Source organism: Perna viridis, chromosome 12 (genome assembly GCF_037379345.1).
Source record: "Perna viridis isolate PV_CMFRI_1.1 ecotype Kerala chromosome 12, ASM3737934v1, whole genome shotgun sequence".
Classification (NCBI taxonomy): domain Eukaryota; kingdom Metazoa; phylum Mollusca; class Bivalvia; order Mytilida; family Mytilidae; genus Perna; species Perna viridis.
In genome coordinates, this window is record NC_142456.1 from 24095973 (window position 1) to 24108866 (window position 12894).

Consider the following 12894-nt stretch of genomic DNA (forward strand, 5'->3'; position numbering starts at 1 on the left):
AAATATGGTGTATACCTTGACAAAATGCTTGTTCTATCAATGGTTAACTTAGGCTTCAATAAGGTTGTATGAAAATTGTAAAATTACTGTAGAATTTAATACACAATGTGTCATCTAAGTTGATTTGAGGGTTTAAATAACAACCAGGAAACCCCTTATTTTTAAGTAGCATTCAAGATAAGAATCATGCAAAATGTGATTCATGTTTGGAAAGCCTTCATATTTTTATTTTTGATATTTTGTTTAAAATGTAATACTAGTAGTTAACAGAAACAATCATGTGGCTTTTCATATAATCCTGGTTCTTACATAGAATGCACTATAGAATTCAAAGTCTGTAAATGACAATATAAACTGTTTGATGTTCAATGTAGATTATTTTATAAGTGAAGACAGACTTGAATGAATAGTTATACATTTCATCATAAGTTACCTATAAGTAACTTGATAAAAAAAAAAATGTGTGGCCTTTTTTGGGGTGTATCACATATTACAGAATTTGCATGATTCTTACAAAGACTACTACTTAAAGGAGACATGACACCAAAAATTACTTTTCAATTTTTGGTATATTTGATTTTTTACACCTAATTTGTATCATAAAAACGCCCCTTGTAATCACTTACGTCGTTTAATTGAAGATAAATTGATTCAAAATCAAGGCATACAAATTCTAGTTAGCCATGTGGTCACGTGACCGTGCTACGTCATTTGTTCTCAATTCATAGATCAAGTGGTTGAAATGCGTGGGGCTTCTGCACTTTTTACATGATTTCTACAACTAAAAGTGAAAATATTGACAGTTGTATCAATTTAAACAACTTCGAGAAGAAAATGATGAACTTCGACAGAAATATTTAACTATTACATGTGTGAAGACTAGAATCCACAGAGAGACTACACCACTTCTTTTTGAAGATTACATAGAACTATTTCATTATATACTGTCATGTTCGATTGAACTTTTTACATAAAGTAAATTAAATTCACATTCTAAGATTTAAACTGTTCCGATCTTGATCTTCAATGAAAATATTGATTACACCCCTTTTTAAGGAACGTTACTCCTGACAAGTGTACCAGTACCCCGCAAGTACAGCTATAGGATAATACAAACTTGTTTATTTTTATTGGTTTTGATCATTTTATTTGAGAACCCATAAAGGTTTCGTGCTGAAGCTTCCTCATGTTCTGAATCTTTTTTGCTAAAATTAAATATTTTAACTGACCTATAAAAAAATATTGTTTGTACCAGAAATGCTCCTTTAAACTCACCTATGGTTGCCTATTATATATCTGTGTATTGTGTCAAATTCTCCTTGTAAATTGTTTTATTTCAAAATTTGTAAGACAAAAGAAATGCAATTATATTTCAATTATCGAAGTCATACACCTTCATCGACACCTGTTTCACAAGACACTGAACAATGTAAAGATAAAAGAAGCTGCCCATGCTTTGTCTTGGCCATAATTAAGTCTACCAGGCTTGTTAATTGATATAACCAAACTTTATTTAGCGCTAACCTGATGAGAAAACATTTGTTATACTTGTATCTAAACATACCATAGTTTTTATAAATAAAAACATTTAAAAAATGAATATTTTGTGTCATGTCTCCTTTAACAATATGATCTTATTTCTATTATTTTGCCATTGACCAGTCAGTGTATTAATGTTACAGTTCTAGTATCAGGACAGAGTTTACTCCTACAACCAATGGATACCGAGACACTGACCACTGACTATGGGTCAGCAGCTTCTTCTGATTTTCCACTTTATATTGTTAATCCAAACACAACATTAGATCAAGTAGAGAGGCTTTTACATGGGAGGTAAGTGTATGTTTCTATTTATTTTGAAATATACTGATGTTGCGGAAACACTAATCATCATTCGTTAAAATATGTTGTTGTAACTGCAGATAAAGTACCCAATAACATTGTGTTTGTAAGAACTACTATCTTAATTCACCCCATATTTTTGGTGCTTGTCCTTGTGTATATTTTTACCTGTGTCACTTATGGCAGGTCAAGTAGCCATTGGACTCCCTCTGTTTGTCTGCCATGCTTAGGGGTACCTACTTTGTGTAATCTGTAACTCAAGTAGTATTGAACCAATATGATTCAAATTTTGCACATTGTTGTATTCATATTGAAGATGTGCACCTTTAATTATGGAGAAATATTGATAATTTTTTCTGACACTTTTGTATTGCTACAAAAAATGTTGCAAAAGTCAAATTATATTTGTAGTGTCGGTGCCTATAATAAGATTTTCATGTTAAGTTTTCTGATTAGGTCAGTTTGATATGATCCATTTGTGCTAGGTCAATCATATTTGGTATCCATTTCCATTAGCATAACTATAGCACAGTTCTATATCCATTTTATACATATGCCCCTTGCAATCACGGTCTACTGACTTCAAAATTTCAAATTTCATGTCAAGATTTTCATGTTAAGTTTTCTAATTAGGTCAGTTTGATATGAACCACTTATGCTAGGTCAATCATATTTAGTAAGCTGTTGCATTATCTTCATGTTTATGTCCCTGCAGTCATATTCTATTGACTTTGAAATTTGTTGTTAAGATTTAAGCATTGGTTATTTAAACATGAGTCACTGGAACTTAGTCAGTTGTTTTTGGCTTCTTGTTGCATTTCACAATTCCATATCTCTTTGTATGCATATGCCCCCACTGTCACAGTCTATTGACTTTGAAACTTTGTGTTACTGAAACATCACTTAGAACCTCTTGGTGATAGATTTTGCTTCCTGTTTCAATAGGTTTGGCTTTGAGTACTACTTGTATACAGTTGTTTGTGGATTGTGATCTTCCTGTATATTTGATTCTAATGCTGCTGATGAGAGGTTACTTCTTGGAACACATGTACAGCATATCAAAATTTGCAAAAGATATGATTGGTATTTTTTTGTATTCTAGTCACAGTTCCATATATACAAACAATAAACTATACCTGAGGAATGTGTCTACTTTTCTGGTGTCAAATTGTTGTATTGATTTTATAGATTGTCATAATATATTAAATTAGTAACAACATCACCGTTAATCAAGTTTTCAATAACATAGTCCATATGCAACAGGCCAAACATATCTCTGTGAAAACATTTTATTAGCATGTTGAACTAAACCATTGTTGTGAACAGTACCTTGTGTAACCCAGTAAGTTTTTTCTTTAAATCTTACATTTTTCAAACTTTGCACAGTGACCAAATACATTTGAAGTTCTGCACTTCTTATTGTAGTGAAGTTTGATGATATTTTTTAGCAGTATGTGCTATCATTAGGACATTATTCATTGACATTTGTAACCCAAACTGCAGTTTTTTTCAAATGCTTAGTGTTTATATACATATTGAAGATACTTGTGTGTTGACAAATAGATGACAGTGACACAGGTATTGTTCTTGTTATTTCCTCTTAGAAATACTGGACTGAATTTTCATTAATCTTTGTAGGTAGTGGGGACACTGAGACATTGAGCTTTAAAGATTAATGTAGTAACTCAATTTTCCACACTTGTTTTCATTAATAAATTATGCATGAAGTTTGCATTCTATTCTCATAAACAAATGTGTTTCTGCAAGTAGGAGGCTGTGTATTGCCATGCAATATTCTCAGAATGCTTGTTATACTATTTTGACTTTATTTCAGATGTCTGTACAGTATTTGCAGTTTTGGTCTTTCACCAGTGGGACATGTTCCATTCCCAGGTCCTCTCAAGTTTACTTATGAAAATAGCGAGCATGATAAAAGCAATGGAAGGAAAGCTATCATCACTCACTGGAATCCTAGTAAGTGTTACTTCGTATCTTCAATCCAGATATATTCATGTCCCCAAGTTTTATAGCCCCTAAAAAAGTTTAGGGGTATGTAGGAATCATGCTGTCAGCTTGTTGGTCCGTCGGTATGTCTGTCCACATTTCTTGTCAGCACTATTCTTCCTTAACTGCTTGAGGGATTATTATGAAATTTTAATCAGAACAGTGTACAATACCTCACCCCTACTTTGCATGCAAATCTCTTGGCAATTTGTTGAATGGAACTAAACCATTGTGCTTCATTGAATAAAACATTGGGAACCATTACAATAACTTAATTCAAAAGGGTATTTACCAATTTAGAAAAATTTAGGAAAAGTCAGTGTTTCATGAAAGAATGAGCATTTTAAGTAATGTGTTCACACTCGTTCATCTTCATACGGTCTATTGTTAGGGGATTTTTCTATAGCAATCAATAATGCTTCAGAAATCATTTGATGTGGGAGTGATGTAGGTTAACAAGTATGATAAAGTACATTTTATCCATTTCTTGACTTTAGATTTGAAAAAATGTAACAGTATTTTTATTCAATAATTCTCTTGCTTTTTATAATAGTGTATTCTTTTGTAACTTAGTACTTATTGCAATTTACAGGAAGCCAACAATGGGAGATAACTAGTCGCACCTGCCTTGGTGCACCTGGCTTCAATGAGGAGAATGTAGAACTGATTGGCTTAGACAGCCATCCTAGTCGCCATGAAAGTTCCATATCTATAAGTGTAAGTAGCTATATTGAAAGTCAGTGACTTTGTAAAAAAGTAATAAAGGGAATCAAAAGAATGTTATTCAGAGACAAAGACCAGACATGGAAAACAGACAAATACAACAAAGAACACAAAATAACCAAAATAATACAAAGCAACAAAAGCTAATGACCAACTCAGACTCCACTAAAAACTTGGAGTTTGAACCAGGTGCACTGGTAGGGTAAGCATCCTCTGATTTTCTAGAAACACTCACCAAGTTGCTCATAAAAAGTTAAATCTGTGTATAAATGGTATATACTTGAGACTGCAATATCCAGTCATTTCACATTTTTATAATAGTTAATCCTAAGTGACTGAGAGTCTATCTACCTAACAACAAACTCCACCTATTAATTAATCCAAAAAGAAGCTAAAAACTATATTTTGTTACAGATGTATGATACCTGGTGTAAAAGTAATGGATCTGTAGTCTGTGATAACCTGATGATTTCTCTATTGTTTTTTTTTTATTTTCTGATGTTTTCTCTATAGTCTGTGATTACCTTGTGTTTTCTCTGTTATTAGTGATTATTTGGTGTTTTTAAAGATGTATGAAACCTGGTGTACAGGTAATAGATCTGTGTTCTGTGATTACCTGGTGTTTTCTCCATGGTTGGTGATTATATGTATCTGGTATTTTTTACAAATATATGATACCTGGTATACAAGTAGTGAATCTGTAGTCTGTGATTACCTGGTGTATTCTCTGTCATTGGTGATTATCTGGTGTTTTTTGTTACAGGTTTGTAATACCTGGTCTACTGGTAATGGATCTGTCATTGGTGATTATCTGGTGTTTTTTGTTACAGGTGTGTAATACCTGGTCTACTGGTAATGGATCTGTAACCAGTGATTATTATATGTATGAGACACTATTTTCATATACAATTGTAAAAGAGGGCATTGTCAACACTCCACCAGAGCTGGATGGACCTGAAAATATAACATTTTCTGAAGATGAAGGTAATTTTTTTTAATTAAATGTTTGGTGTGTGATTAAGTTTTGTTGAATGTTACAAAAAAGTGGTAAGAAAAAAAGTTTTTTTCAACCCCATTTATTTATTTTGTTATATGCATGTCTCAATGGAATTGTGATATGCCACCATTACTCCCTGGGCTTATGGTACAATAAATCAGAAAATACCTAATAGAATATATGTTTTTTTTTTATAAAAGGAAACTCTCTTTTTAATTATACATTATATGGGGATATCTTACAAAATTCATAAGATTGAGAAAAAATAGAAGATATCTCATAATTTATATGAGATATCTTTAAAGTGGAAAAAATGTATATATGGTATGTCATATTTTTACACCATTTTTTTTTTTTTTTAAATGGACATATGAACAATTATCTATTTACTTCCCCTGAAGAAATTACTTTTTATTGCAGGTATTTTGGTGTACCCATTGAAAGCTTTAGATGCAGAAGGGGACCATATACTGTTCTATCTAGATGAAAATACCACACTTGTGTATGGGAATGCCACCCTGACTTTGGAAGGCCTGTAGGTTTAATTTCCTTTTAATGCATTGAAGTATGGATTTATAGATTTTCCGTTATATACATGTCTGTCTGTCTGTTACATAGAAGGATCAATATTGCTTGGCCTTTGGTGGGTGGCTGTCTCATTGGCAATCATGCCACATCTCCTATTTTTATAATGTTTCAGATTTTTAAGCAACAGGCAAAAGGGACACATAAAAAATTATGCCAAGAAAGTCGTTGTTATTGTTTATAAAAGTTTGATTGCAAAAAATGTATTAAATATGAGTTACAAGTAATAGAGAAAAATAAATGTTTCTCTTTATACTGATATACAAACCTAGCTTACACACATCAATTGTCTTACCCACAATAATACACCAAATTTGTTCACCTGTAATTGCAATATGTCTATTAACCTGATTATTTTGACAAAGAATGAATTTGTTTTTGTTTGAAACGCTTTGTTTCACTTGTGCTTGCAATTGTGTCCTTTGGGTTGGTCAATTCATTTGCAATTGCGGCATGGGGTTTTAATTTTGAAAATAACTGCCTCAGCGCATATGGCAATTCATGAGCTGCTTCACTCGTGATTGCGTGATTGAATTTAACTTGATTATCTGATTATGAAATTCATTCCATGGTTATTATTTTGTAGGCTTATCTATACACCCTGTGATAACTGTGCAGGTTTTGAGTGCATACCAGTTATACTTCAGGAGAATCAGACTGGAACAGAAATTCCTGCCCTCAATACAACTGTCTACCTGTGCATCAATATCACAGAACTAGCTGATGCACCGGCCATTTTTCTCACACGTTATGGGGACACAATACTGCCAGATGATCCTACGGAAACTATTATAGTAAGAATATTTATGATAATAGAATCAATGTTTAAGTAAGTTGTAAATGTTGTAAGTATTTGTAAGAATCAGGCAAAATTGGAAAAATCAGAAACATGCATGTCAAAACCCCACTGATCTGACAATATAATTTCACTCAAAGATGCTTTATATTTGAAAAGACCATTATTTGATCTTTGCATCATTGGCTTTGCTCAGAAATTTTTCTATAGAATGTTAGGAAAATGAAGTTTTTCTGAGTTATCTGTCCTTGAAATGTTAATTTTCAGTGCATTTCAATGAAATTATTACTCAATTTGCCAAAAAGATATGGAAAATATTGGCTGTTTTCCTTGATTCTGATGGTGCAAATAGTCAAATTACACTATAAAAATGACGAGTTTTTTTCAAACCATGTTTCACCCACTGCCTGATTATTACAGAGACTGACACTAAATGTGTTCTTTTTTCATGAGACTTATTTGTATATGTGACATATTGTCTTAGTTGTTGTCTTGTAGATGTTGTAGTCCAGTGGTCGATTTCACAAAGTAATCATAAGTGTAGAATTAGTTTTAAGTTATGACATCACAATATTCTATCTATTATGATGTCATAACTTACGAGTAAATTTACACCACTTTCATTTCTTGTGAAAGGACTCTGCAACTGATTTTTTTTAAATAGAAAAATAACAACAAGTTAATCCACTGTTAAATTATTTCGTCTATACACTAAATGATCAATTTTCAGCTCAACTGGCAAAAGGCCATGTGAGCTATTGCCATCACTTGGCGTCCATCATCATCGTTGTCGTTCACAATTTTTCAAAACTCTTCTCGTCTGACACCACTTGACCAATTGGAACCAAACTTGGTATGAATGTTTCTTGGAGTATCCTGCAAAGAACTGATGTGGGGATTTTTGGTCCATTGAAAACATGGCGGCCGTTACTAAAAATAGAACATAGGGGTCAGAAAGTAGTTTTCCTAAACTGTTAGGTTTAGCTTAATTCTGACGTGTAGTAAATGTGTTCAGCATGATGAGATCCATCTGGTCAAATTTTGGTTTTAATCTGTTAAGCCATGTTGGAGTTATTGCCCTTTTTCAACAATTTTTGCTATTTTTAACGTTATTTCTTTCAAAAATCTTCTCCTCTGACACAAATTGACCAATTGAAACCAAACTTTTTTTACAGTTTTCAGTCAATATCTTGAAAACTATGATAGATTAAAAGAAACTTTCAATTGTTGAAAAGATCTTATGATAAGTCCTATCAAAGACTTCTTGAGTCAAAATTGTTGGACAACTTCTTGTTAAATTTATTGCCTTTGAAAGGCAAAATTCAACCAGGTGAGCGATTCAGGCTCCTGAGAGCCTCTTGTTTATTAACAAATTATTTTGAAATTTTGTTTATCTATGTAGAGTAATGCACCATTTTAGTTTCATGAATATATTCAAGGTATACTTGGAGCAAAAGACTGTCAACAATGAAGACAACTGGACCCCTGTTTGGACAGCAGTATTAGGAGCATATGATGTAGAGATTGATGATGTGTTATCAGTAGTTACCCAGAATTCTTCAAATGGCTTTATCAACATCACAGAGGAAACAACAACTGTACCAAATATAACACAATGTCCACCTGTACAAGATAGAGAGGTTTGTATCTAATTGACAGTGTACTTGTGTTATTTCTGTATAGCTGGTAGTTTTTTTGGGTGCCAAAAAAACATGATTTGCTCTATGAATATTATATATTATATAAGGGTATTAATAGGATAACTAATTGGGAAGAGTGAATAACCAAAATATTATCACTCGTGTGAGAACGCTTGGAGATTTAACTCGTGTGCGAAACAAGTTCTGCACTCGTTAAAGCTAGTAGTTCTTCGGCACTCGTGATAATATTTTGGTTATTCACAATAACCAATTGATTATCCTATTTATTATATAGATTTTCTTAATAATTTATCGATATTTTCAATATGAATTTTAAATTCTGTGATTGGCAGATTGATATCAAAGTTGTGACGTTTTGATAGGAGAAAGTGCGAGAGTAAAATTACTGAATATATTTCACAGTGTGAATTATCAAAATTTATTACATTGGGAACATTCGATAAAACACCGATATCTATATAATAATAAATTTTTACGTCTTTATTTTTCACATCTTAATAGTTCATGAAGTGAATTTATAAATGTGAAATATCTGGTCTTAAATTTGGCAAGATTTAATTTTTGTGATTCCCCAAACCTTAGAAATATAGTGAACATTTTCCACTATGAGGTATGTCCTTTATTTCCTAGATAATATGAAGACATTATTCACCCACTCAATAAGTGAATTGTATATTTGATTCACCTGGTCCATTCATTATTATGTCTCTCTAAATTTCATCGCAATTATTTTTACTCAATTGGGGATATACCTGGCACAACAATGCATGCAACTTCATGTTTTCACTACTCTCAAAATTCAGTTTTTAAGAAATTTTCAAAAATTGATAAAAATTGCTATGCTAAATTTTATTTCACGACTATCATACCCCCCACTTGCAATCTCGTTATACACCACTGAATAGAATGAAACTATTACATGTTCCTATTGTGCACCTCCTATTTTAGATTTTGATCTGAATCAATATTGAGGATAAAAGGTACATGTTATCAATTGGAGGAGTGGGGATATCAAGATAGTATTGCTCATAATTTTCCTAGGTTTATTTTAAAAAGGTTTAAAAATTCTTATGTTGTTCCTGGATATGAATTATGTATGACAAACTTTTTTTTTTTTTTTTTTTCAGGTGACAATCTTCCCATGTCATTCCTTTGATCTGAAGAAATCTGCAGAGGCCATATCTTGGTACTATATGTCCATCTCATATGAACAGTATTACAATGTAACAGGAATAGAAGAGGTTAAAGTCTACATTAAAGATAGTTATAATGTCTCCTCTGATGTCATCAGCTTACAATTTGTTATCATGATGTCACCTTGTTATAGCAATGGACAGTGTCAAGGTATTATTTTCCTATAGAGCATACCTGTTAACCCTCCCTCAAAATCTGTAAAAAATTAAGTAGCTGTCTTTTTTAAGAATCATGCAAAATCTGAAAAATGTGATACACCCCAAAAAAGGCTACATATTAATATTTTTGTGATTAAGTTGTTTTATGGGTCTGTACTATGAAGTGTGTAATTATTCATTCAAATCTTTCTGCTCTTAGGAGATAATCAACATTGAAAATGCAGTAGATTTTATTGTATCTGAGCACCATTTACAGAGTTTTCTCCCTTAATTTTGAAATCTACAGTGCATTCTATATAATTTTTATCTCCTAAGAGCATGGGTTATAAGAAAAACCACATGTTTATTTCTGTTTACTATGACATTTCAAACACAATATCAAAAATAAAAGTATCTAGGCTCTTACCCATGAATCACATTTTGCATGATCCTTAGCTGGGGTACTACTTAAGATCTCCAACATATAAGTGTCATTTGCCCTTTTTGACTTGAAATGGCCCCTTCATCTAAATATATATATATATATATATATATATATATATATAGTTAAAACCTTCTTTACTGAACCTCTTTTGGACTGATGGGTTACTGTGGAAGTACTATTGTTCGTGGGGTACCAATTTTTGTGGTTTTCGTGGGAAGGCTGATCCACGAAATTTGGTTCCAATTAAATAGGAGATTTCCATTGATGTGTATACTGAAAAGCTCCACAAACTTGTGTTTCTTCCCTTATCCATGAATATTGGTATCCACGAATCAAAGTACTTTAACAGTATTTCAGTTATGGCAAGTGTTTGGTTTACAAAGGTTCTGCATATATTGAAAAAAGGGGGACTTCAGAGGATACCTGGTATAATAAAGTTTCAGTTTATATAGGTTTTACTGTATGGACCAATAAAGAAAAAAAAAACATATTATATTGACAAGTAAAATTACATTCATATTTAGTGTAATAAAATAAAAAAAAGATGTTGTCTTTTTCAATTTTATCAAACAGCTAAAGACAACAGTCCCTACCCATGCCAGCATGTGGCTCGAGCTGAGAACTTTACAGAGTATTATCGATGTCTGTGTGAGCCTGGATGGACTGGTGAATACTGTGAGACAAACATTGATGAATGTGCAGCCAGTCCATGTGATAGTCCATATGTCTGTACAGATGGCATCAACTCCTACACATGTGGTTGCCCAGTCGGTGATCCAGATTGTGATGCCCTGCCCTCATGGGTGTTTGCCCTTATTGCTGTAGGGGTTCTTATACTGATCATTGTTGTTCTTGGCATACTGTACAGATGGAAAGTCAAGAGAAGGTAAATGTTTGCACACGTATTAGATGCTAGTACATGTATTGATTATGGTAAATATTGGCACATGAAGTAGCTGTCAGTGTTTATGGTGAATGTTGTCACATATAGTAACTGTCAGTGTTTATGGTGAATGTTGTCACATATAGTAGCTTTCAGTGTTTATGGTAAATGTTGGCACATTCAGTAGTTGTCTGTGTTTATGATGAATGCTGGCATGTGTTAGTTGTCAGTGTTCCTTATGGTGAATCTTGGCACATGCAGTATATGTCAGTGTTTATGATGAATATTGTCACATGCAGTTGCTGTCAGTGTTTATGGTGAATGTTGGCACATGTAGTAGCTGCTAGTATTGTTTATGATAAATGTTGGCATGTGTAGTAGTTGGCAGTATTGTTATGTGGTAAATGTTGGCATGTGATGTAGGTGTCAGTGTTGTTATATGGTGAATGTTGGCATGTGTTGTAGGTGTCAGTATTGTTATAGTAAATGTTGACATGTGTTGTAGGTGTCAGTATTATTATGTGGTAAATGTTGGCATGTGTTGTAGGTGTCAGTATTGTTATAGTAAATGTTGACATGTGTTGTAGGTGTCAGTATTGTTATGTGGTAAATGTTGGCATGTGTTGTAGGTGTCAGTATTGTTATGTGGTAAATGTTGGCATGTGTTGTAGGTGTCAGTATTGTTATATGGTAAATGTTAGCATGTATGACAGTGGTAGCTGTGCACTGTGAAAAATGATGATGCATAATGTGTCCGCGTGTCCTTGGTGCTGTGGTGAAATATGGACAATTATTGCAGAGCATAGTAATTTTCTAGGACACATATACTGATATTGTTATAAGAATTTGCTAGCCAAACTAAATGTCCAAATATTAAATATAAGGGACAAGAGTGTGTATTACAGTGATGATAGAGTATATGTTGAAAAAAAGAATGTTTAATTATTATAGTTAGTCCTTTTTCACATGTATCAAAATATTTATGTGCATTTAATTTAAAAAAGAACTATAACAAAAAATGTAACTAAACCAGTTAAAGAATAGATAGATAGATAGATAGATAGATAGATCTGTAGACTTCTGAAGGGTTGTGTAAGTGGTTGAGAAAAATCCTAAGAGAAAGGTTCCTGGAGCTGAAACCCCTTTTTTTGTTTGATAATCAAATTTCCAATATCAAGGCATGTGAGGTCTTCTGAGGTTGACTTTATCCTTTTTTATTTCATATATATATATATACAAAATGTTTATAGTTAAAGATAATGTTATAATGATTCTTTTCAGTGGACATTTTGAGTGGGTCAAAAAATACATTTTATGTATTGAGCCTCCAGAGGAGAAGTATGAAGAACATGATACTGAATCTATATCTACCGTTACCTCGATCATGTCACAGGAATTCATCAATCTTAAATATGGTATGTTAATTATAGTGTATCAGGGGCGTTTCCAGGACTTCAGGTTAGGTTGGAGTAAATAGAATTAAAGGAGGGGAGAAACTTTTATGGATAGAATTGTGAAAAATCCAGATTTCATGTAATTTCTTTTTGTCTGGCACACCTTTCTTTGAATCTGTGCCTGTATATATACATGTATTATGTATTTAACCAGCTTCTTTCTATAAAAAACA

The 12894-nt window shown here is 32.6% G+C and overlaps 1 protein-coding gene across 1 annotated transcript in view; it reads left to right on the forward strand.

The window, feature by feature from the left end:
• Positions 1 to 12894, forward strand: part of LOC148601762 (uncharacterized) — a 247117-nt gene that overhangs the window by 226929 nt on the left and 7294 nt on the right. Inside the window, exons 204-213 of the mRNA XM_088556149.1 lie at positions 1683 to 1833; positions 3677 to 3816; positions 4439 to 4563; positions 5400 to 5553; positions 5987 to 6101; positions 6738 to 6945; positions 8387 to 8587; positions 9736 to 9952; positions 10958 to 11270; positions 12549 to 12682. Of these exons, the coding sequence (XP_088412275.1) occupies positions 1683 to 1833; positions 3677 to 3816; positions 4439 to 4563; positions 5400 to 5553; positions 5987 to 6101; positions 6738 to 6945; positions 8387 to 8587; positions 9736 to 9952; positions 10958 to 11270; positions 12549 to 12682 (1758 nt within the window). The remainder of the gene's footprint in view (positions 1 to 1682; positions 1834 to 3676; positions 3817 to 4438; positions 4564 to 5399; positions 5554 to 5986; positions 6102 to 6737; positions 6946 to 8386; positions 8588 to 9735; positions 9953 to 10957; positions 11271 to 12548; positions 12683 to 12894) is intronic.